We start from the raw sequence: 25,306 nt of genomic DNA on the forward strand, positions 1-25,306 counted from the left end.
GCACGTTCACATGCAGTTTAGCCTGCCGCAGGCTAAACTCTTCTTGCATGGCAAGAGTAATCGCAGCTTCGAGAGTACTCGGGTACTCTCGGAAGAGATAGGTCTTCACAGGCCCATCTCTAAGCCCCTTCATGAACGTGACGACCTTGGTCGCCTCGTCAATCAGGTTAGTCACGATATTTGATACCAAATATCGTGCGCGCTGCGCGTAAGCATGGACGTCATGCTTACCCTGCTGAAGGTCGAGGAACTCCGCCCTCGACCGGAACTCGTTTTGCGGGGGCTCAAACGCTTGTTTGAGCTCCTCTTTGAACACTTCGCACGTGCTGAAGCACGTAGGATCGGAGAGTCGGCGTCCATACGCCCAACTCCTTGCGCGTCCGCCAAGGCAGGACATGGCGAACGCGACCTTCGACAGCGGGTCGACGATGCGTCGAGCCGCTATGGCTGTGTCGAGCTCGACAAGCCATCGGAGGAGATACTCGCCCTCTCTTCCCACGTAATTGCTTACGCTCAACTTTAATGGTTGAGCACGCGGTGTCGTCCCTGACGACGCCGTCACTGAGGAAGCAGCGTCACGCTGCTCCTTCATGATGAACCCCAGAGCAACACCATGTTGCTCCGTCGGCGATAGCGTACGCAGCATTGTAGCTATCGCCGCTTCTCCAATGACTCTTGACAGTCGTTGGAGGGCTTCCCACTCTGGGTCAGACAGGTGGGGGCAGTCAGCGCGTGCAACATGCGTTGCAGGCGTGTTGGAGCTCTCCATGGGCACCTCCGTGCTCATGTGGTTCTCGGCTCCGCGTTCGTACACCGCGTACGAACGTCAAGCAGTCGGTCGTTGGACGGACTACAAAGTGCTACCAGGTGTAGTGGGTCTAACTTGACTCACTACTTTAGCTTACACGTTGCGCAACGTGTATGAGGAAGCGTAAGTACTTAGTAATTACTTAGGTTAATTATATTTGAGTACACAAATATAAGTTAAATAAGAAGGGATTCCAAGTGACTTAGATTAGGTAAAATGAGAACTGTATTGTTTGTAAATTGATCTTCCTCTAAAATCTGCTAAAAACTGTTTATCATCTATGAAAGGGTTGACAGCGGCTGGCTGTCAGAGCCCCGCTAATATGCATGTCTCTGATTGGTAGAAAGATGCTGCTTTCTACCAATAGGATCTTTGGGTATGTGTGGACCACTCACTGTGGTGGTCCACTTCAATGTATCCATCGGTGTGTCTTACACCAAGGTGAGGAAGTATCCAAAACTTTTAACAGATAACCTATCTGTTAAATTCACAAGTGGCTTGCAGCCACTTGTGCGTGTAACCCCGTTACAATAACTTCCGGGTCGAATACAAACCCGGAAGATTGAATGTAGTGGCCGACGCGTTATCACGTCGGCCGGACGACGCGTAAGCTGCCGACGTCAATGCCATTGACGTCATGCGATCGAGCAAACCCACATCGTCCCTGTTGGATGATGTGAAGGCCGCGTACGCGCACGACGCGTACGCGAAGCTCTTGCTGGCCTATGGCACAGTGCCCTCTGACAAGTCCCGTCAGAAGCTGCCCAAGCACCTTCGAGCGCGTGCACACCGCTTTCGTGTGCACGACGGACTACTGCTTTACAATGCAGTCGACGACAACGCGGATCGCGTTGTCGTGCCGAATGACCATGACCTGCGACTCAGGATCATGTACGAGTATCATGATGCCCCGACCGCGGGACATCTCGGACGTGAGAAGACATACGTCCTTCTCACGCGCGACTTCTACTGGCACCACCAGTATAAGTGGGTGCGCAAGTACATCCGTGCTTGCGAGGTATGCCAACGCGTAAAGCCTGCGCCATTCGCGCAGGCTCCTTTACAATCACTACCGACTCCGTCGGAGTGTTGGAAGTCCATGTCTTTGGACTTCATCTTTGGTCTTCCCCCGGATAGCGGAGGGAACACCGGTGTTGTGGTCTTTGTAGACCGTTTCAGCAAGATGGTACATCTTGCTGCGGTGCCAGCAGAGGTGACCGCGAAGCAGACGGCCCGTCTGCTCGTCGACATGGTGTTCAAACACCATGGCATGCCGTCCGACATCGTGTCGGACAGAGACCCGCGCTTCACAGCGCACCTGTGGCAAGAAGTGTTTACACTTCTTGGGAGCCAACTTTCAATGTCGACTGCGGATCATCCGCAGACGGACGGTCAAACCGAGCGCGTGAATCGCGTGCTCGTCGACATTTTGAAGAGCTACGCTCACTCGTTCCAATACTGGAGCGAGTGCTTATCGATGGCAGAGTTTGCCATCAATAACTCCGTGCATGCCTCGACCGGGCATACACCGTTCTACGTGAATGCCATGCGACATCCACGTCTACCGAGTTTACTCGGAGTGATGGCTCCCACTTTAAGTGGGGGAGGATCTACGACTGCAATACAGCAGCCGCAGAAAACCGCTGACACTTGCACAGTGTCAGCTGCAACAATGGACAAACCACATGAGTCTGCGCAGGGCGCAGACTCCCCCAACAACAAGGACAAAGACCACGGGTCTGCGCAGGGCGCAGACACCGCAAAGAACCACGCAGAGGCCGGGCCTCTAGCGGAGAGCGAGCTGAATGACTTCAGCTCGGATGCAATCAGTTTCATCACCAAAAGACAAACCGTGATTCGGTTTGTCCAAGATGTATTAGCAGCTTCTGTTGACAAACAGAAGCTGAACGCAGACAATGCGGGCAGAGGCAACACAAATGAATTTAAAGTTGGTTCATTGGTTTTGTTAGCTACGCAAAACCTGCCTAAACATGCAGTTTCGGATTTCGGAGCAAGCTTGCTTGCTCCGCGCTTCATCGGGCCGTTCACTGTGTTGGCACGGCACGGCAACGCTTACACGCTAGACATACCGTCTAGCATGCGCCTCCATCCGACCTTTTACGTCGGACGGCTGAAGCCATACCTGCAGCACGAGCCATCTAGCTCGGCTGACCCGAAGCCTCGGCAGGAGCCGAGGCAGAAGCGGAGGACTTGGCCTCGGCGACGAGCAGCCTCTCCTCCAGCGCGCGGACGCGCTGGAGCAACCCCTTCATCTGGGTCCCCAGCTCGACCTGGATATTCGAGGCGGTCTGCGAGACCGCCGCGACCTGGGCCTTCTGGTTCGCCAGCTCCTGTTTCAGGGCGGCGAACTCAGCGCCCTGAGGACGCTCCACGGCGGTCACCCGGTCGTGGAGAGGCGCATACTGATCGGCCCGGGGCTGATCATACCCGGGGCGTGTTCCCACCCCCGCCACCGCCGATCCGTGACGCCCGCGGCTCAACCCGCTGGATTGTTGAGCAGATTGTTGACCATAGTATCCCGAAAACGAACCCTCAAGGGGCTCGTTTTCGTATTCGTTGGAGAGGATTTCCTCCCCATCGAGATACATGGGAGCCGCGGAACGTCTTACTGGAGGACGTTCCGGAAATGGTGAGGGCGTACGAAGAGCAGTACACGCTGGCGCAGCGGAAGTAATACGAGCGCTGCGATCATCGCCAGCGCCCGAACCCTCACGTGCTAAGAACTTAGCACGGAGCTCTTTGAGACTCTCGGGCACACGGAACGACGTGTACCCGTTCAGGTCGCGGTCGCTCAAGCGGACCGCGCCTGGAAAGCACCTCGTGCACTGAAAGCCCTCGGGCACAGCGCACGGCACATTTGCCTCCTCAGCAGCAACATGAAGTTGCTCCAGTTTTCCACGCTTCGAGTACGTCTCGAAGCGATCACGCGCTTGCTTAATCCGATCACGGTAAGCACTCGGCCTCTTGTTGAAGTTCTCAACAAAGGCGTTCCAGCTTTGGCAAAGTGCCTGCCATTCGGGCACTTTGCTGCGAGAAGAGGTCTTCTTGCTTTGAAACCATCGGAGCTCATGAAAGAGTCCGATGTAGTAATCGCGCCTTTGATGCGTTTCCGCATCAAAGGGCAGCTCGGCAGCCACAGCGTCATCTTTGATGGCGCTGCATACGTACAGCGGCACCTCATTCGGAGGTACCGAGTTCCCATACCGGTCCGCGATCTCGGACGCGGACGGCATCCATGGATCGCGCGCTGCAGGCGCAGCGCGCGGAGAGCCTTGAGCTTTAACATCACGCGCTGCAGCAGCAGCGCGCGGAGTACTGAGAGCCCCAGCGGAAGCGAGTGGGGTATCGCTCTCAGTACGCGAACGCTTCGAACTCGAAGCGTCCGATTCGTCCCTTCACGCGGGCGAACGTTCTTGGCGTGAGGGTCGAGCGATTCGCTCGACACTGAGTCTTTACGCTTTGAGGGCGAGCCCTCCTCGCCCTCCATATCTTCATCGTCGTCGTCGAAGTCGACGACGTCACCGTACTTCGCCTTCTGGCGTTCGAAGTAGTCGTCGATGGAGAGATGACTCCCCACCGACTTTGTGGACTTCTTCTAAGGCGCGCTCATCGTTGAATGAGCGCGAATTTCTTCTCCAAACGCGGAGAATTGACGAATGGTCAATTCCGAAGATTGACGTGCGGAGACCCCGCGCGTCTAACCTTAAGGGGGGATGGTGTAACGGGGTTACACGCACAAGTGGCTGCAAGCCACTTGTGAATTTAACAGATAGGTTATCTGTTAAAAGTTTTGGATACTTCCTCACCTTGGTGTAAGACACACCAATGGATACATTGAAGTGGACCACCACAATGAGTGGTCCACACATACCCAAAGATCCTATTGGTAGAAAGCAGCATCTTTCTACCAATCAGAGTCATGCATATTAGCGGGGCTCTGACAGCCAGCCGCTGCCAACCCCTTTCATAGATGATAAACAGTTTTTAGCAGATTTTAGAGGAAGATCAATTTACAAACAATACAGTTCTCATTTTACCTAATCTAAGTCACTTGGAATCCCTTCTTATTTAACTTATATTTGTGTACTCAAATATAATTAACCTAAGTAATTACTAAGTACTTACGCTTCCTCATACACGTTGCGCAACGTGTAAGCAAAAGTAGTGAGTCAAGTTAGACCCACTACAGTTATACTCCACAAAGAATGAGAGCCATCTCGCCATTCTTTGTGATATGTGTGGCGACTTCACTGCGGTGCGCAGTGAAGCATGGTCGGTGTAGACCACAAATGGTCTACTTCCAAGCAAATACACTCGGAACTTTGCGAGTGCGTATTTCATGGCAAGGAGTTCCTTGTCATGCACCGGATAGTTGCGCTCAGCTGGCTTCAGCTGACGCGATTGGTAGTAGACGACACGATCACGGCCCTCGTGATCGTGCTGCATCAATGCGCATCCGATTGCGAAGTCGGATGCGTCACATACGACGTGAAATGGACGATCTTGGTCAGCCACTGCCAAGATCGGCGCCTCAGTCAAGCCCCGCTTGACTGCATCGAATGCCTTTTGGCAATCGGGTTTCCAATTCCACATAGCTTCTTTCTTAAGAAGCTGTGACAGCGGGCGGATCTTGCCCGCATAATCCTCCACGTACTTGCACAAGTACGTGGCCAAGCCAAGGAACTGCCTCAGTTCCTTGACACTTGAAGGCGTTGGTCATTCATTTATCACTCTGACCTTTTCCGGGTCAGGGCGAACGCCATTCTTCCCTACGAGACACCCGAGGACGGGTATCTCGCTCGCCCCGAAGATACACTTCTTCAGGTTCGCGTAGAGCTTATGCTTTCGCATAAGCTCGAGTAGCTTCCGGAGATGCACCCTGTGCATCTCTACGTCGGTCTTCTCGTCCACAGCCCGGCTGTGGATGAATACATCATCGAAATAGCTCGGCGCGAAGTCGCGCACCGAGCGCAACAAGTGCGTTACGCACCTGTTGAAAGTCGCAGGGGCGTTCTTAAGCCCCTGTGGCATTACTAGCCATTCCCAGAGCATGCCGCTTGGCGTGCTCACTGCCGTGAGAGGGATATCCCTCTCACGCATTAGGATTTGGTAGAATCCATCTCGCAAGTCGAGAGCACTGTAAACGGTGCTCCCGGCCATCGAATCGATGATAACATCTTTTCGCGGTATCGGCGTCTGCGCCGGTACCGTCGCATCGTTCAGCTTGTTGTAGGCATGAACGATGCGCCATCCGCCCTGTGGCTTTTTGACACAGAACGTCGGAGCACTGTGCGGGGACTTTGATTCCCGCACTTGTCCTGCTTTGCGACGACTTTCAAAGAAGTCGTCGATCGCTTTCACTTGCTCTCGTGGCAGTGGCCACTGCCGCGTGACACAGTACTTCGTGCCCGGCACGAGATCAATCTCGTGCTGAATGCCCTTATCCTGCGGAAGCTCCGCAGGAATGTCTTCCGGCAGTACGTCTTTGTACTCCCTCAACAATTCGTAATAGGGACTCGACTTCAGCACTGAGAGTGTCTTCACTCTCAGTGGTACTTCTCATGAAGAGCTGCCTCAGCTCTTCGTTCTCGCTCTCCGTTCTTTCGCTGTCCGAAAGAACGCAGACTTGCTCGATGCGTCCATCGTGCAAGTCGCGCGTGAAGCGCTTCCAGCTCATGGCTGGAAGCGAAGTCAACTCCGACGCCGTCGTCGGAGGACTAGCGAGTTCCATGTCACGATACTGGAATCCAGTATCGGTGCGCGTCAAGACGCTTAGCGTCTTGACATTCGGCGTCACCGCCGCAGTCTGCCCAGCAGACTGCTCTTGTTGCGTCTCGGTCCCGGACCGAGACTTGCGCAGCGTTCTCCGCTTGCGCCGTCTTTCTTGTTGTGCGGAGCCCGGCTCCGCACAGTTGTTCTTCTTGTCCAGGCCCGGCCGTGGACAGTCGTTCGCCGGCGGACCCTGTCCGCGGGCGCGCGGTATCAAGCCCGGCTTGACCGCATGAGCGCTTCGTCGTGCAGCCCGGCTGCACGACAGCATGTAATTGCGTCAGTGCGGTACGTTTGCAACCGTCCGCACTGTTTGCAGCGTCAACTCCCGGAGTTGACACGCCTTCGTCACCTCGACGCCATTCATTGGCGGAGCCCCTCATGACCGAGGGTGCGTCGGCTCCCGGAGCCGACGCGTCGTTGTCGACGTGACCGCTTCGGGTCAGGGACTGTCCCTTACACGCTTGAATGTGGGTGTTGGTTCCCGGAACCAGCACATCTTTTTCTTCCGACGTCGGCAGCATTGCCGACGTTTGTCTCACTTGTGCGCGCCCTCGCGCACTTCTTGGGCACTCCGGGACAGCGGCATTAAGCGCTGTCTCGACTGGTGAGCCGCGCGCACCTGCTGGTGCGTGCGCTGCGGTAACAGGGTCATCGCTCTCTGTTCCGCTGTCGCGTCCGAAGCGCACGAGCGTGCGCTTCTTCCAGTCTATCACCGGATCATGCCGTGCAAGCCACGGCATGCCCATTGCTACGTCGAACTTATCGTCCAGGTCCAGGACGATAAAGCGTTCGACAAACACTCGTTGTTTGTACGAGAAGCGCACGTTCACGACGCGCTTCTAGGTCTTCACGATGGCACCTGTTGCCAGTCGTACCTCCAGAAGACTTCGAGGTACATTTACCTCCTCGAAGTCAAGTCTCGGCAGGCTTCGTAGTCGAACAAAGTTGTTCGACGCGCCTGAATCTACCAAAGCTCGAAAAGAGTCACTCGCTCTCTTCGAGTAAACCTTCAAGATGACTAGGTTCGGCCTGTCATTTTGTTTCTTGCAGTGAGAGCTGGTTTCACTGGGGGCTTCAGTCCTCAGTGTCGCGTGCCCGATGTCGGCACGCGTGACTGCATTACCAGTAGGGCGCCCCGCGCCTACTGGATGTTCGCGTTTTTTGTTGGTCCGCGGCGATGCCTAGCATCGCCACGACGGCCACCTCCAGGGGGCATGGGAGCTGTACACTCCCGTGCAAAGTGACCGATCCTTCCGCAACGGAAGCATCGCACGTTACCTCCCTGCTGCTGGTAACCAGCAGTTGTTGCGTTCGAGAGGTCCATTGGTTCCGGACCTCCCGGCCTCGCTACCGGGCGCGGTTGCGGCCTCGGCACGTTCACATGCAGTTTAGCCTGCCGCAGGCTAAACTCTTCTTGCATGGCAAGAGTAATCGCAGCTTCGAGAGTACTCGGGTACTCTCGGAAGAGATAGGTCTTCACAGGCCCATCTCTAAGCCCCTTCATGAACGTGACGACCTTGGTCGCCTCGTCAATCGGGTTAGTCACGATATTTGATACCAAATATCGTGCGCGCTGCGCGTAAGCATGGACGTCATGCTTACCCTGCTGAAGGTCGAGGAACTCCGCCCTCGACCGGAACTCGTTTTGCGGGGGCTCAAACGCTTGTTTGAGCTCCTCTTTGAACACTTCGCACGTGCTGAAGCACGTAGGATCGGAGAGTCGGCGTCCATACGCCCAACTCCTTGCGCGTCCGCCAAGGCAGGACATGGCGAACGCGACCTTCGACAGCGGGTCGACGATGCGTCGAGCCGCTATGGCTGTGTCGAGCTCGACAAGCCATCGGAGGAGATACTCGCCCTCTCTTCCCACGTAATTGCTTACGCTCAACTTTAATGGTTGAGCACGCGGTGTCGTCCCTGACGACGCCGTCACTGAGGAAGCAGCGTCACGCTGCTCCTTCATGATGAACCCCAGAGCAACACCATGTTGCTCCGTCGGCGATAGCGTACGCAGCATTGTAGCTATCGCCGCTTCTCCAATGACTCTTGACAGTCGTTGGAGGGCTTCCCACTCTGGGTCAGACAGGTGGGGGCAGTCAGCGCGTGCAACATGCGTTGCAGGCGTGTTGGAGCTCTCCATGGGCACCTCCGTGCTCATGTGGTTCTCGGCTCCGCGTTCGTACACCGCGTACGAACGTCAAGCAGTCGGTCGTTGGACGGACTACAAAGTGCTACCAGGTGTAGTGGGTCTAACTTGACTCATTACTTTAACTTACACGTTGCGCAACGTGTATGAGGAAGCGTAAGTACTTAGTAACTACTTAGGTTAATTATATTTGAATACACAAATATAAGTTAAATAAGAAGGGATTCCAAGTGACTTAGATTAGGTAAAATGAGAACTGTATTGTTTGTAAATTGATCTTCCTCTAAAATCTGCTAAAAACTGTTTATCATCTATGAAAGGGTTGACAGCGGCTGGCTGTCAGAGCCCCGCTCATATGCATGTCTCTGATTGGTAGAAAGATGCTGCTTTCTACCAATAGGATCTTTGGGTATGTGTGGACCACTCATTGTGGTGGTCCACTTCAATGTATCCATTGGTGTGTCTTACACCAAGGTGAGGAAGTATCCAAAACTTTTAACAGATAACCTATCTGTTAAATTCACAAGTGGCTGCAAGCCACTTGTGCGTGTAACCCCGTTACACAATGGCTATGCCAGGAACGCCGGAATCCGGTTTGAGAGCAACGGCCGCAAAGCACGCGACCACGTCAAGCGGTTCCTCGAGACCTGCGGCGACTGGGAACTCGAACGGCGTTTGTGCCATCTGCGTATCGCGGATATCCATGAGTTGGAGGAAATGACCCAAGCGATATTGAAGATCGACGAGCGCATTTCGTCCCGCCAGTCGTCGCTGTCTCACTCCCGAGCTCGTGATGCCACTCGACAACTTGATGACAGGCGTCGCGACGACTCGCGAGATGCCTACAACCGTCGTGACCGACGCGAACGAGGTTGTGAGCGCCGTCTCTACGACTCACGCAACATGCCTCGGGTGAGCCTAGCTGAAGCATCTGTCACCGACATAATCACCGAACTTCATGGACGGAACATGCGGGACGCTCGGAGCGATCTGCAGCGCCCGCGCCACCGATATAATGGCGTCAGCAACAGCGACGATGGAAGTGAACACGACTCCGACGACTCACAGTGCTCTGGCGAAGACTGGGGTGACAGCTACTCGTCAGACGGCAGCGACGACTACCTCGCAGCAGCCAACGACAAGGGGCGACGAGTCGCCGCTGAAGGTACCTGCGCGTGGTCAGACAACCGACAACTCAGGAGTGACCCAGCTGGCCGCAGCCAAGGCCGGGACAATCGGCTCCAGATCCGTGGCTACCGTGACGAGAAATCTCGCCAGTACGGGCCGTGTGCAGCCTGCGGAGGCTTACATCACTTAGCGCACTACTGTCGACACCGTTGCCAGCTGTGCATGCAGGTCCACGATGTTGACACGTGCGAGGTTTTCCAACAACTCACAAAAATCGTCAAGTCCAAGGTGGACAAGAAATACCTCACGCCCGAGCTCCAGGAGCTGCTCTTCTCGGATCATTTAAACTAGGCAGCCCGCCAACTACGACTGGGTTGGTCCCTATCGGGCTGCCACAGTTAGCCGAGCCTGCGATTGAAGCGGAGTGTATCTACGCTTTCGTGGGCAAGAGCGAATGGACGAAAAATGAGCAAGGCAACGATGTGATAACGACGGTGCTTGAAGAGGAGAGAGGCAGAAGCCTCGGTGAAGGTATTACAAGTGGAGAAGATGACGATGAAGGGATTGGAGATACTGCCGATGACTCGCTGATAAGTGCAGTGCACGGAGACATGCCCCGACGACTCGCTACTGCAGTGCGATTATTACCCGGCGAGCGTATGGGATGGTGGTCGGTGCAGAAGTCGGACAAGAAAGCGCGTGATGAGACCCTGCTGAAGTGGGAGGCTGAACGCTATCAACAGTGGTTAGTCAAACCACAACCGATAGTGGATCGACCGAGCTACCCCACGCCCAGGGGCATCCTACGACGTCCAGAAGCGGTCGCTAAGGGTCAAGAAGGCGGAAATGTCGATGCTGATGACGGAAGTGACAACCCCGATGACTCGCCGGTGGAAGACGACTCGGAATCAGCAGTGCAAGAGCACTACCGGAACCTCCTTGCCACCGCCGACGACTCAGCGGAGGTGATCGACGCCGAAAAAGATGTTGCCATATCTTCGGAAGCACTTGAGGAAGACTCGAGTACTAGTGAGTCGACGGCGCATGGTGGCGAGGAAGTACAGAAGGCAAACGGAGCGCCGGGACATGCCTCGATGGCTCAAACGATACCTGCCCGTGCCCCCGACGACTCATTGGCGGTACCCGAACAAACATTTATCGCGACGATGTGTGACAAGCCCAATGTTCCCGACTCTGGTTTTATGTATACGGAAGCTCTCGCCACCATGCCGACGACTCACGCACAGGCTGAAGTGAAAAAGAAGCAGACCAGACCTTGCAGCAAGCCACCGAAGGCAAAGCCACCGTGGCCGACGACTCAAAACAACAAGTCGTCCGCCCACTGGTTGATTTACTCATACAAAGGACAAGAACACCGCGTTCCAGAAGCTCTCATTGTACCAGGCAACCGCATCTGGCAGTACATGGAGCGGGGCAAATCACGGCCCACCAAGAGACAGGGGCATCCACACAACCATATGTCCCCAGCCGTGACCAAGTTCAAATGCGAGCTCAAGTCATCAGGTCACGACTGTCAATTGAAGCGGACGTGCAATTATAATATTCAACTAACGTCCCGAGCCGCTCCAAGCGTCGCCGAAGACTCGCGACTTGGATTTGATGTTGGGCGTGATGCAATTGATGACTCAAGCTCTCTTTCTCGAGTATGGGTGCCTAAAATCGTTTTGGACGACCGATCCTGGAGCCACTAGCAGTCAGCACCCGCAAATGGTCCTGGTTGTTGAAGCGGAATAGGTGCCGGAGACTCGTCGCCACCATGACCTGTACTTGGGGCAATGCAGCCCAAGCCACAGACGAAGATGACTACTGCAGTATTGCATGACTACATGGAGACCGAACGCGGCCAATTTGGATGGAAATCACAAAATCGATGGATTATTACAGACTACGACAGCCTGAAGACGACACTGATGGCAGCGATTACTTTTACAAGCTGCCCCGGGAGTGCGCAGGCGGCTCCCGACGACTCGGATGCCGGAACCAACACGATGTTCACGGGTTCAACAAACTCATCCGCGTAATCAGCAGGTGTCAATCAAGTGATCAACATATGCTTCTGGATAACCAGCTGGGTGGCCAGAGACAGTTCGAGCGGTCACTGGGTGTCACGTTGTTAGCGTCAGCTGGAGCTCGCGGCTCTGAGCCTTCAAGACGTGCAATCGGCTAGTAGGGCACGTGCACCCTCAGATTCACCAAGCAACAGAAGGAACTGAAGCTGCTCCGGAGTCGGTGCGGTGTTAGGTGCCATGGCGCTGTAGCAGAAAACCGCACCGATGACTCAGCTGCCGATGACTCAGCTGCCGCCGAAGACTCAGCAGCCGATGACCCTGGCTGCGGCGTGACTTTGCGAGTCGTCGGGAGTGATCGCTACAGCTTTAGTACGAGCTGCTGCACCGACAGCAGCGACTCTCGAAGACACACCTGCTTCGCGGAAGCCTACTGTGGCATATTCCTGTGCTACCAAGTCAGAGATGGGTACATTCGTTGAGCCAAGGCAGGCAAAGCTCGCGAGACCTGTACGAGAGCGCTGGACACCACGAGCGTTGAAGCAGACACAAGGAGCACCACGACGCTCGCCAGACAATGGTTCGCATAGTGGTGGGGGCAGTTATGATGTCGAGAAATGCAGCCGAGACAGGGTGCGCAGAAGACTCGAGGCGCCGGCGCCGACTGGCAATTCACAACCCATCGCCAGTCATTGGACCAACCCCCCCCCTGATCGCTGATTGGCCTAAAATAGGCCGGTGACGATGACTCGTCGACGGTCCCAAGTCAAGCGCGGGCGGTTGCAGCTCGCTAAGTACGGTGCGAACCTACTGGCAAGATCCGAACCTATGAGTCGTCGGCGCCTGTCCCGAGTCGTCGGTGGCGTTTCAGCGGCCGTTTGAGTCGTCGGTAACGCCGCCACGTCGCAGAGAAAGCGCCAAAGAGTCGTGAGTTACAACTGGCGGTCGAAAAACGGACGCGTTTATACTTGATATTTGTATTGATCGATAGGAAACTTAAGAGAAGACCAGGTAAGCCTTCGGGCAACAATAACAGAACAGCTTTTCCTCCCAACCACGCAAGGGCGACACCGGTGCCTGCAGTGAACGACCTGCAGCTCAAGGTAAACCTGGTAGGTAGGATTATGACTGTCGGTGGGCACATCTACTAGTGTAGCGTGTGTTCATCCCTGGCAGGGCCAAGAGTTAGTGGCCGGTGTATTGGTAGCGACGAGTCGTCGCCAGGAACTGGAGGAGCGAGAGCGCACTCCATTTATTTCTTCCCGCCGGAGTATAGCTCCGGCACCCTCGTATCACGCCGTAAAAGGCCGGGACCCTTCCTTCTGAGGGCCTGCGAGGTATTTTTTGTGTGTGAGAGCGTGCTAGCCTTTGCTCGTGGCTGGTGATGCTGAGTCTTCCGTCGGTCGACTAGCGGAAGCTCGGTACACAGGGGAAACATCAACCCGGTGCAAGGGAAAGTTCCTGGGCCTTCAGGTTCTAACCCTAACAAGCCCATTGAGTCTTCGGTGACTTGGTGGGTGTTGTTGGTGGGGAAAGTGTGCCAATATATAATTTAGCGCGTGTTCCTACACGACACAGCGCAGCCAACTCGCCACACCTCATCTTGCACACGTCTTCAAGCTGCAGAACGTCTCCGTGCCCACCGATCTTCCACGCGCCATACGTCTAGACCTCGTCCGGCTGCATCGATATATGGCTGCTATGACTGCTCCATTTGGGGCAGGTTTTTGTCAGCGGGTTGCTTGGGACTGGATTCATCGCGAGGTGTAGGTTGACGTGCATTGCCTGAGTGGAAATAGCTGAGCTGGTGACAACGAGATCTCTTGGTGCCTTTCGTTGTGGTTTCTGCATGTCTAGTTTTTTTCTCCTTTGCTCAAGTGAGTCTTCACTGCGGCTCCTTTTCTTTTGCGACTCTCTTGTTTTAGAGGAACCAGCCAATCTCAACATCCTGGGATGATCCGTAATAGAACTAGTTTCAGGTGGAACTACTGCGTCCACACACACCGGGCTTGACGGACAGGAATCACTTTCCCTTCCACGAAATGTTTCCTCTTGATGACGTACAGGCTTATCACCACGAAGGTACTCGCGGAGACACCGAGGAAACAGGAAAGTTGGTTTCTTCTGGAAATGACCATTTCTCAAGTAGAAATAGATCTGGTAGAGCGCCTTGTCGAGGTCAGGGTCTTGAGAACGAGGATTAAGACGATGCATAACCTCGCGATCTTCAACGAGCCTTTCACCAAAGCGGTCGCGATCGCACACCTCGCTGCGGCACCACTTGCAGTAGTCCATACTTGTAACGGGGTTACACACACAAGTGACAACAGTCACTTGTGCATGACATTTGTCACTTATGGTTTAACAGATAAATATCTGTTAAAGGGTTTAGATACTTCCTCACATTGGTGTGAGTCACACCAATGGATACATTGAAGTGGACCACCACAATGAGTGGTCCACACCTACCCACAGATCCTATTGGTAGAAAGCAGCATCTTTCTACCAATTAGAGACGTGCATATTGGCGGGGCTCTGACAGCCAGCCGCTGTCAACCCTTTTCATAGATGATAAACAGTTTTAGCAGATTTAGAAGGAAGATCAATTCACAAAACAATACAGTTCTCATTTTACCTTAAACTACCTACTTGGTGTTTTATTTGATTTATATTATACTTGTGGACTCAAGTATAATTAATTCAAATTATTAATAAACTCCTACGCTTCCTCATACACGTAGCGCGACGTGTAAGCTAAAGTAGTGAGCCGAAGTAGGCCCACTACAATACTTCTTTTCTCTTCTGCTGTTTCTGTTCTGCGAGAGGGTGGCCAGGAGTACAGTGGAAAACAGGATAGGTTGTGATGTGATTGGTTAAAAATGAATAGACCAAATATGGTCTCTTAGAAATTCCTGGGGGGACAAGGGTTAAGGGGGGGGGGATGGTGTAACGGGGTTACACGCACAAGTGGCTGCAAGCCACTTGTGAATGTAACAGATAGGTTATCTGTTAAAAGTTTTGGATACTTCCTCACGTTGGTGTAAGACACACCAATGGATACATTGAAGTGGACCACCACAATGAGTGGTCCACACATACCCAAAGATCCTATTGGTAGAAAGCAGCATCTTTCTACCAATCAGAGACATGCATATTGGCGGGGCTCTGACAGCCAGCCGCTGCCAACCCCTGTCATAGATGATAAACAGTTTTTAGCAGATTTTAGAGGAAGATCAATTTACAAACAATACAGTTCTCATTTTACCTAATCTAAGTCACTTGGAATCCTATCTTACTTAACTTATATTTGTGTATTCAAATATAATTAACCTAAGTAGTTACTAAGTACTTACGCTTCCGCATACACGTTGCGCAACGTGTAAGCAAAAGTAGTGAGTCAAGTTAGACCCACTACAGTGTCCCTGTTGTTCTAGTTATCCTGTTGGACAAAACTGTCTTTATTACCAAAATAAGAGCCAATTATGGCATCCTATTTTCACTACTCCTTGATCATGCACTATACTGATACCGTGCACTCAATTGGTGTTTTGAGTTATACTCTAACCTATGGAGACCACACCACTTTGGTGGCCCACGCAGAATCGTACCTAGCCGCGCCCCACGCTAACTGCCCCCCACAACACGAAGCGAGACGCCAGCGAGCGAGGGAGCGACTGATGGCTGACGTCGAGATGGAGGACAAGACGGCGCTGGACGACGCCACGGAGCGCAAGAAGGCGCTGCTGGTGTACAAGAGCAACCTCCAATCGGCCTCCGATGACGACGACGACGCCTCCGACGAGGAGGAGGAGGACGCGGCCTCGGTGAAGAGCGACGCGAGGCTTGCTCCGCCGCCCGCGAGCGCCCAGGACCACGACATGGAGCAGCCCAGAGGCCTGGCGAGGCGCGCTGGAGCGGCTGGTGAGGAGGAGGACGAGGTGGACGTGGACGAGGACGAGGAGGGCGGCGTGCAGGTGGAGAAGGACGACGACGAGTCGCTCAACGCACCGTCGGACGACGACCTGGACAGCACAGCCACCCCGAGGCGCTCCGAGACCGACGAGGACGACGATGAACTGCCCAAGAGCGCGGTGTCCTCCAAGGCGCCGTCCCCAGCCCTGGATGAGACTAGCAGCCAGCCGCAGCAGAAGAAGACGCCGGCGCACAGCGAGACGGACTCGGCCTCCGAAATAGCGACGAACCGCGCACCGTCGCCCAGCCCCAGCAACGCCAGCACTCAACATGTGGACGATTCCACGACGCTGACACTCAAGTCGGGCACCTCGAACGTTGGCGCGATCATCGCTGCGCGACGTCGAACTGTCGCGCGGAAGGAGTGTGAGGTGTGCCACGAGCCACGCAACGGGCGTCGGGCGCTGCTCTGTGTGCAATGCAAGTCTATGTATCACACGAGCTGCTTCCGCCAACAATTCTCCAAAATGGTGGCCCAGGGATCTAACCGTCAGTGGTATTGTCCGGATTGCGAGCCGGCCGCCAAGAGCTCGCCAGCTGAGAAGCAACCACCCATTAGCACACCACGTAAGCAGCAGCGCACCGATGTTGTTGCCAAGGGTCGTGGCAGTCGCGGTTCGAAGCCCTCATTTGCAAGTCGAGGCAAGGGCGACAACGACGACAAAGCCGGAGTTATGAGTGGCTTAACAGGTGCTGCAGCGGAGACGGAGGTGCAGCGTTTGACAGATCTTGCATTGCGAGGTGGCAAAAACATTAATGCTACTATCCTGGAGCAAACAGGGGAGATGCTACATATCACGCAGTCTCTAACAAAAGAGATTAACAGCGTCATGGGTCCAGCTTGGCTTGACAACACCTGCGGCACAACATATGGAAACGTCTATGGTAGCAACGCCACCAGCAACAACGTCAAGCACGAGGCCCAAATATCTTCCCCACCACCGCCGCCGTTCATGTTGGTTCCCGCATCGTCCTCGACCCACGCGTCTGCTGTCACCTCTTCCCAGATTGTTGCAACAAACGACAGTGCCGCACGTACAGACGGTAACACCGCCTCATGGAATGGCCCAGCAGCATCCCCGGCAACGTCAACAGTCTCGGAGAAGGATGTCCTTTTGCGCCGTGTGCATCACGGGTTGGACTCCTTAAAACAGCTTCTAGAACAACTACAGGTTGCAGGGATCCAGTTTGAAGTGGATTTTATCAAGGAGATTAAGGCAACTCCCAACCAAGACCGCAAGGTTACATCAAGCAGCGGGGCCAGGAAAGCGCAGGGTACAACGGGAACGGCGGGTCGATCGGCGTCAGGCTCGAAGGGAAAGAGTGGGGCAAGCCGATTGTATTCGTCTAAACAGATTCAGAAGCTGGAGGAGTGGTACCAGCGGTCATCTCGGCCTGAGTCCAGCGAAATTCACTCAATGTACCGCATCATTAACTGTCCAGACTATGCGGACCCGGAGCTGCAACCTGAAGGTATTTCGGTGAAGCAAATTCGCATATGGTTTGATAATCGGCGTGCGAAGGAACGCCTCGATTACATGCGTCTGAAGATGAAAGATATATCAACAACCGACATGGATGCCGACAGTGTGAAAAAGATGAAGGCAGCATACATTGACGAGGCGAAGGAAGTACTGGAGGCTCGCGTTTCACGCATGCGTGAAAATGGGCAAGGGTCCGGTCATGTCGTCGACGAAGCAGACATGGCACTGATTGCGAACAGTGCGGAACCGATGCATGGTAAACCTCCTAAAGCAAGCCCATCTGGCACAGGAAAGTTGAACAGCTTGGTAAACGCAAGCAAAGACGGAATCGAGAGTTCCAAGGCCCCAATTTCAATTGGATCCAACATCCAGAAGAAGCGCATCCGAATTGATTACGTTGCTTCGGTGAGGAAGGCCATCAAGGATGCGCGTGATGCTGGTAAAAGTGAAGAGGAGACCAAAGCGTTGCGCACTGCAGCAATTGAGCGCGCTCGAGAACGGCTGCATGTTCCGTACAAGAATGCGCGCACAGGACCCTCAAAACCCTTGGGCAAGGATGAAGTATCACACATCAAACTAAAAATGCTGAAGTTGCTGGAGGAAGATGCCCCTGCTGAGGAGCTCACGGACATTATCGAGTTGTTACTGTCCCTGATTATCCCGCGCGCCGTTCTGATCGAGTCGGGCATTCAGCGGCAGCTGGAGTTGATTTTGATAGCTCACAAGGACAACAAAGAGCTCGTGCGACAAACGAAGAAACTCCAGGAAGAATTTCAATCAATTGTGGAATATGGTGATGCACCAAGCGTTGTAGCAGCAATGACCGGGGAAGTCAGTAGCGGCAAGAAGCGCAAAGAAAAATCGAAATCGCTGCTCCTGAGTGTCGACACAGAATCGTTGCCTGGAACGCCGGGGTCTTCGCCCAGTTCAGGCCCAACACCATCGCCAGAGTCACGGCGGCCACGTGTAAAGTTTTCGCTAGCTCAGCTTGTCAAGTTGGAGAAGTATTTCCACAAGGAAGATACACCGAGCAAAAAGAGGTTGGACAAGATTGCAGCGCGACTGAATGGTATCGCGTGCTTGGATCCGTCAAGTGATGCTGCGCAGAGGTCTATTGACTACAAACAGATTCGCTGTTGGTTCTACAAGAGACGGTCGGCGAACCAGCCTCCTCAGGCCCTAAGTGGTGCGGATCTTCACATCGATGACGCCGCTTCTAGCTCTTCGAGCTCTAGTGATACCGAGTCTGATGACAACAAATCGGAGAAGGGGTTGAAGTCCCGTGCCAAGGCAAAACCGAAAACCTCGACGTCCACCCCTGGCGGTTCTGGATCGAAGCGTAAAGCGCCCGTAAGTGACGATAAGAGCGCTGCCAAGCGACCTAAGAAGGAGGCGCCTTTTGCTCAGCCTCTGCCACCTGGACCGCCTAATTCTGAGTACGAAGACGCAACTGCAATCATGAGCGATGACGATTCAGCGGGTAACCTACACGCAGGGCGAATCTTTAACGTGAAGCAGCTCGCGACAATCATCGAGGAATACGAAAAAAATCCGCGACCGACTGTGGCTCGACTGGAGGAACTACAAAAAGTGTTGAACCAAGGTGACCATACCGATGAACACTCCTCTAGTGCTGCAGCGGTGACAAAGCAGCAGATCAAGACTTGGTTTTCCAACCGCCGCGCAAAAGAGCGCCTTGATCTTATCAAAATGAAGATCAAGGAGACTCGAGGTGGCATCCAGGCGACCGGTTCTGATACGGAAGATGATGACCGCGAAGACACGGAGTCAAAGCCTGCGGCTGGGGAAGCTGCCGCTGTTTTGCAAGGCGGGCATGCTGCTAGCACTATTGTCGGAAACGTTGCTTCTGGTGAGCAGCGAGCACTAGTTGTCACGGATGATGGTCCTGATGAGGCAGAGGATATGAAAGTTGATGCATGAATAGGCCAAGCAAACCGAGCTCGATAGCTTTTGATGCCCTAATGTGTTTTTACACCTGCGTCTATGGATATCTATTTGGCGTTGTGCTGGTTATGCGGCGAGAACAGTCGTCTTAGTTCAGCTGCGGCCGACGCAGCTCCTCGATTGGCACGGGTAGGACCACCGAGTTGACGAGCTTAACCATACGATACGAGGACTCGACCGAGGTGATACACTGCTTCAACGTCTTGCGCAGGACCGGGTCATCGAGTGTGTTTAGCTGCCGCAAAAGAGGATAGAGCCCGCCGTGCTCGGTGAGCAACTGCACTGCCACATCGTCGGTAAGATTTTCCACTCTCGGAAGCCTTTTCCACGGATGTCCGCACAGTGCGTGCAAGTCGGGGAGCAACTTGGGGTGCAGACCGAACCTTCCTCTCAAATTTCGCTCGCGGATGTATCGGCGCTTGGATGGCTGGTACAGCTCCACCGCCGCAGTCGGCAGGCCGCCACTCTCGGACGCACTGCTGTCACTAGCTCCTGGGTCGCTATTGCCGTCATGCACGAGCTGCAGAAAATCATTATCATTGGAAATCAGCAGCACGTCGACGCCAGCAGCAGTGTACTGCGACGAGTAAGAGGCGATGATGTCGTCCGCCTCCATTCCCGGGCGTTCGATGCAGTTCACGTTAGCCGCCTCCAGGACTTTTTTCGCGTGTGCAAACTGCGGGGCAAGTGACCGAGGCGTGGGCGCTCGGTCGGTCTTGTAGGTCGGCTGGATGATTCTCCGGGTGGTGGGGCGCTGTCTCGAGTCGAACACCACGGAAATGTGCTCGGGCTTGTGCGTCTTGTCCATCCGCCGCAGAAGACGCAGCAACCCGTCCACCGCGCCAGTCTTCACTCCATCTCTGTGCGTCCGAAGCAGGCAAGAGCGTCAGCTACACTACCTATGCTAGCAGAAGACACGCCACCACGTACTGCTCCACGCTGCAGAGAGGGTCGTAGAAGTGGTAGAGCGCGTTGTTGCCGTCCACCAGCAGACTCTTCTTCCGGCAGACTGGCGCCTCCTCCACCACTGCCGCCGCCGCCGTCGCGAGCAAGCGCCGCCCACGCGCCACCCATAGCCCTGCGCCTCTCATTGTCTGCTGTGGTCAGGAAGTCATTAGAGCCTTACCCTAATCCCCTTCCAGTGGAAGTCAAAGACCCGACCGAATATGGCCGAGAAGAAGTCCTTCCTGCTGGTGACGCGGCGCTCGCCCGCGGCGGCCACGTCGGGGCGCATCTGCTCCGCCGTGACGCTCTTCCCCTTTTACGCGGCGCAGCGCCTGCTGTCGTGCCTAGGCTACTCGCACTCCGTCCGCATGCAGAGCGGCCGAACGTAGGTCGTCCGCCCGCTGCCCGACACGTTGACTGACCCCAGTGCCGCTGACGCTGTTGGGAACGCTGTGACAACTGCAGGGTGGTGGTCAGCTCGGAGATCGCGCAGGGAGGCTTCTCCTTCGTGTACAGGGCCAGAGACACCGACACGGGCGAGCCCTTCGCGCTGAAGAAGGTTCTGTGCCAGACCGACGAGCAGGTGCAGCTGGCCAAGGCCGAGATCCAAGCGCACAAGTCCTTTGCGCACCCGAACATCATGTCACTCAGCGACTACGCGGTGGTGTCCTCTGGGCCAGAGACCTTCGAGTATTATCTGTTGTTCCCGTTCATGGAGGTGTGCGCTCGTCGGCAGTTGTCGGTAAGTGGAGCGAAGACTGACTTGTTTCCTGATCTTGTGGCGGACAGAACGGAACTCTGCGCGAGATGATCAATACTGCAATCAGGTATGGTTGGTGGAGCCTTGGTGCTGCGTTTGGTCTGTTGCTAAGCGAGCTGTTGGGCTGCTGCTGTGCGCGCAGTCAAGACGTGCGGATCCCGGAAGCGCAGATTCTCGACATGTTCCTTCAGATTTCCCGGGCGGTAGCGGAGCTTCATTCGAAGTCACCACCACTCGCGCACCGTGACATCAAGGTGGGGATGCTTGCGTGACGAAGCCCCAACGAATTAATCGCTTACGGGGAGTTTGTCTGTTTAGCCGGAGAATGTCATGCTGTCCGACGAGGGCGAGCCGCTGCTGACGGACTTTGGATCCGTCACCACGGCAGACGTCACAATCTCGAAGCGCTCCGATGCTCTCATGCTTCAAGAGCGCGCTGCACAGCAGAGCTCAATGGCGTATCGCGCCCCCGGTAAGTAACTGGTGCATCGGCATGCAGTCTGACGCCAGATTGACTTGATTGCCTACTGCACTGCCTCCTCAGAGCTCTACGATGTGCCGGACAATGCACACATTTCGAGCGCCACCGACGTGTGGTCGCTGGGCTGCTTGCTGTATGCCATGGCGTTCGGGTACTCGCCGTTCGAGTGCTCCTTCTACGATTCGGGCGTCGTGCGCGTCGTCGAGTGCACGTATCTGGCGGTCATCGGGCCAATCAAGTTTCCGAAGAACTGCTCGTACTCGCCAAGATTTTGCGATATGATTCGGTACGTGTGTGGATGTTTGCAATGCAATGGAGTGGAGCGGAGTAGTGTGAGGGTGTGCATATGCTAACGCCTCGTTCTACCGCAGGTGGATCCTGACCCAAGACGCTACGGCGAGGCCGTCCGTGTTTGACGTCATTGAGCGGCTGCACGGCTTCAGTGAGTGAGTGAGTGACGTGCGGGCGTGCCGTTCCTGGGGCAATGCAGCCCCCGCGGATGCCATGCCTGAAGTCTGAAGCGGCTAGAAACGAATGCATTAGTGCTACTGAGTGTCTCTTCAATGAGGACGGGCGCCGTTATTTTTTCCTTGACCGAAGCCACCAACACGGCACACGCCAGCGGCACGCTTGCCGTTGAAAATTCCGGTCGAGGCGCTCCGCCGTTGTGTGTGTGCAGCGCTTGTGTGCAGCACTTAGGAACGAACTCGCGGGCCGAGCGTGACTGCGGTCGTAGCTCACCACGCCAAGGACGCCGATCTCTTCGACCGTTACCATTATGACTACGAGAAGGTAAAGGCGAGTACACCATTACGCAGAAGGGACTTTTCAATAGTTAAGCACCTTGAACACGTAATGGCAATCACATGTATGCATAAGGAGGGATGACAGAAGGTATTTTTCTATAGCTAGACACCTTCGAAAAATAGTACAAATGTCTTGCAAATCATGGAGCCAGCTGGTGAACCCCTGCCCGCAGTCAGACGCCGAAGTTCGGCCCGAAGTGCAAGCGAGAGGAGGAAGCAGGCAAGCGCCAGCGCTGCTCGCCGCCGCCGCGAGCGAACCGACCAGCAGGGCACCGCCGCCGCCTCGCCCACCGCTGGAAACATCGGCGCGCCCGGCAACGATGAGCAAGGCCAAGGCCAAGGGCGGCGGCCAGAAGCTGTCGGACAAAGACATGGAGCAGCACCGCGAGTACATGAAGAAGTACAAGATGCAGTCGAGCGACCTGGAGCGGCACGAGATGCGCTACAAGGACCACTACGAGCTGCTGGGCATCCCGCGCGACGCCAGCCACACGGAGGTGAGCCGGCCGCCGCCGCAGTCGATAGAGAGACGGAGGGAGGAAGGGGACTGACTAACCGTGCTGTGTCTCTGTGCGTCAGATCCGCAAGGCCTACCGCAAGCTGGCGCTCAAGTGTCACCCGGACAGGAAACCGTCGGCCGAGGCGCTCGCACGCTGGGAGGGCGTGCCGGCGGCCTACGCGGTGCTGTCCGACCCGAACGACCGCACCGAGTACGACGCCACCCTGCCGACGCGCGACGCGCTCGTGGAGTTCTACCGCGCCTACAACCCCGCCAAGTTGGACAACGACACCATCCAGACCATCATCGACGGCTGGTACGGCCGAGAAGTGGAGCTCTTCGAGATGCTCAATGCCAAGTACGAGGTGGCACCCCACCAAGGCACGACCAAGAGCGCGCAGCGAGCTGCCGCCATGGCGGTCTCGCGCGAGAAGGCGCACAAAATCGCAATGGATAGCCAGACATACAAGTCCAAAGACGCCGCGAACGCAGAGATCACGTGGACGGGCACCATCGGATCGGCCTTCTGCTGCAAGGGCGTCTTCTCGCGCATGTTCAGCACGACCTACTACGAGGTGGACACGACCAGCCCGGGCTTCTTGGGCTCTCACGGCGCATCGGATACGCCCGGCCAGGCCATGCCGATGAACCTGGAATCGCCTGCGACGCCTTCGCAGCTGTCGAAGCCCGTGAGCCCAGAGTTTGACCCGCCTGTCGACGCGGAGAATCTGTCCAATGCAACTACCGTCGACGGATCGCCACCCAGCGGAGACGAGAGCTGTGCAAGAGCAGGCAATGTGTATGGCATTTCACCCCCAGCCCCGCGGGCAGCACAGTCAAACGCTGCGGCAGCTAGCTGAAGCGCGCCAACGAATCCTGGTAGGTGATGCACCCCCAAGTTTCACATCCTTAATGCCGAATAAATTATCAATGTTTCCCGAAGTAATGTATGTCTGTTTGTCTCTACGCTGTTGTGCGCTTCTTCCAAACCAATGCGGCTCGTAGTTGTAGGTGTACGGGGTGTCGTCTTCCGATTGGCGACGTGCGCGCCGAATTACGCGAAGTCTGCTAGGGGCTCCGCAGAAAGAGAAAGTGACCACGAGATAGCTCCCTTGCTCCACTCGAGCTCAGATTCCTTCATCCAGTCGTTCATCCAGTTACCCTTCTTTAGACTCTCCTGAGAACATGCCTTGGACGGAGCATCGACGCCTGACAAAACGGACAGCTCGCCCTGCGATAGGTCTGTGAGGGTAATATCCACAAAGGCGGACGGGTCGTTCCACTCGTCGGAGCTCAGCGGTGACGGGGACTGGCCCATCGAGGAGGAAAGCCCGAGTATCAAGCTGAGTCCGTCCTTCATGGATGGCACAGTGCTGTCCTCTGCGTCTTTCGCGACAAGTTTCATGTACGGAGCGTCGTCCTCGGTTTCCACTGCAGCCACCTGCGGAATAAGGCTGGAGACCGGAGGCAGCAAGACCGCTTTGGGGGTCGAAATGCTCTCCGTCTCCGAGGACTGGGCAGCAGGCCGTGGGGTGACTGCAGTCTTAGGCGCTTTGGTGCTCGTCACCGAGACGGGATCACTAGTCGAGGCACCGACGAACTCGACCCGCTGGCCGATCTTTTTGGCGAACTTGCAAAACTCACGCACCCAGTATTCTGCCTCGGCCGCTTTGAGGTCCTGGATGTTGAGGTTGGGGCCGAACTTGCAGCGGTACTGGACGTGCCAGTAGTAGTGGTTGCGCAGGTTGGAGAGCTGCTTCTGGAGCTTCACGTGCAGGTTGTAGCAGTACGTCTTGCGGTGCTGGAACAAGAAGTTCTGCTTACCGATGGCCTGGCCCGTGTACCTTTTGGTCACGCGCAGCGGGTCGCACTGCAGCATGTTCGCCATGAAGACGCGCAGGTGCAAACCGTCCGCGAGCGGCAGCGCGCCCAGCTGGAACTGCTTCATCATCATGTCGGCGTACTTGTGCTCGTCGACGCTCCACTTGCCCTTGCGCGCGCCCGAGTTGGAAAGGCCCCGGGACGCACGGAACACGAGCACGGCGGACACGGGCTCGTCGCAGATCTCGCAGTGCGTGGCCGGCCACGCGTAGATGCAGCGCGGGTGAAAGCGGTGGCCGCAGCCGTCCAGCTCCAGCACCGCCCCGCACGACTTGCACGTCTCGCAGCGAGTCGAGCTGTCGCCGCCGCTGGCGTCGGACACAGCGTCCGCTTCAGGATCCATCGCGCAGTGCTCGACGGCAAGCAAAATGGGAAGTGAGGACTTCAAGCGCGTGCAAGACCCAGCGGCCAATGAAAGACGAGGATTTGGAGAACTTTCCGCGCCCGGAATGTCAAACTTGATATGAAATGTCAGAAATGGTATGGGCTCTGCAAAAAGGTCTGCCCCGAAAAGTCAAATTTCTGAATGAAATTTTTATCGCGCACTCCAATACAAACTATGTTCCATAAAAAATGACATTTGGAAATTCTGAATTTTAGATCACACCCCA

At 55.3% G+C, this 25,306-nt stretch overlaps 5 protein-coding genes across 5 annotated transcripts; 3 read left to right on the forward strand and 2 right to left on the reverse strand.

The window, feature by feature from the left end:
- Window positions 1-15,579: 15,579 nt before the first annotated feature.
- IUM83_16300 (homeobox and zinc-finger domain-containing protein) lies at window positions 15,580-19,299 on the forward strand (the record flags this gene model as incomplete). The annotated part of the gene is made up of 1 exon (XM_067941173.1): window positions 15,580-19,299. The coding sequence occupies one exon, from the start codon at window positions 15,580-15,582 to the stop codon at window positions 19,297-19,299; it is 3,720 nt and encodes a 1,239-aa protein (XP_067798384.1).
- Window positions 19,300-19,411: 112 nt separating this feature from the next.
- Window positions 19,412-20,557, reverse strand: IUM83_16301 (dna polymerase i; the record flags this gene model as incomplete). The annotated part of the gene is made up of 4 exons (XM_067941174.1): window positions 19,412-20,183; window positions 20,254-20,332; window positions 20,394-20,417; window positions 20,485-20,557. 4 exons carry the CDS (start codon window positions 20,555-20,557, stop codon window positions 19,412-19,414), a joined length of 948 nt encoding a protein of 315 aa, XP_067798385.1.
- On the forward strand, window positions 20,490-21,959 carry IUM83_16302 (NAK/MPSK protein kinase; the record flags this gene model as incomplete). Its single annotated transcript, XM_067941175.1, has 7 exons — window positions 20,490-20,653; window positions 20,734-20,986; window positions 21,058-21,095; window positions 21,171-21,282; window positions 21,347-21,500; window positions 21,573-21,795; window positions 21,881-21,959. 7 exons carry the CDS (start codon window positions 20,490-20,492, stop codon window positions 21,957-21,959), a joined length of 1,023 nt encoding a protein of 340 aa, XP_067798382.1.
- A 676-nt stretch (window positions 21,960-22,635) lies between these two features.
- Window positions 22,636-23,674, forward strand: IUM83_16303 (uncharacterized protein; the record flags this gene model as incomplete). Its single annotated transcript, XM_067941176.1, has 2 exons — window positions 22,636-22,812; window positions 22,895-23,674. The coding sequence occupies 2 exons, from the start codon at window positions 22,636-22,638 to the stop codon at window positions 23,672-23,674; spliced, it is 957 nt and encodes a 318-aa protein (XP_067798383.1).
- Window positions 23,675-23,868: 194 nt separating this feature from the next.
- On the reverse strand, window positions 23,869-25,038 carry IUM83_16304 (NAK/MPSK protein kinase; the record flags this gene model as incomplete). The annotated part of the gene is made up of 1 exon (XM_067941177.1): window positions 23,869-25,038. The coding sequence occupies one exon, from the start codon at window positions 25,036-25,038 to the stop codon at window positions 23,869-23,871; it is 1,170 nt and encodes a 389-aa protein (XP_067798410.1).
- Window positions 25,039-25,306: the final 268 nt, after the last annotated feature.

This window comes from Phytophthora cinnamomi, assembly GCF_018691715.1.
Source record: "Phytophthora cinnamomi strain GKB4 chromosome Unknown Contig9, whole genome shotgun sequence".
Taxonomy (NCBI): domain Eukaryota; phylum Oomycota; class Peronosporomycetes; order Peronosporales; family Peronosporaceae; genus Phytophthora; species Phytophthora cinnamomi.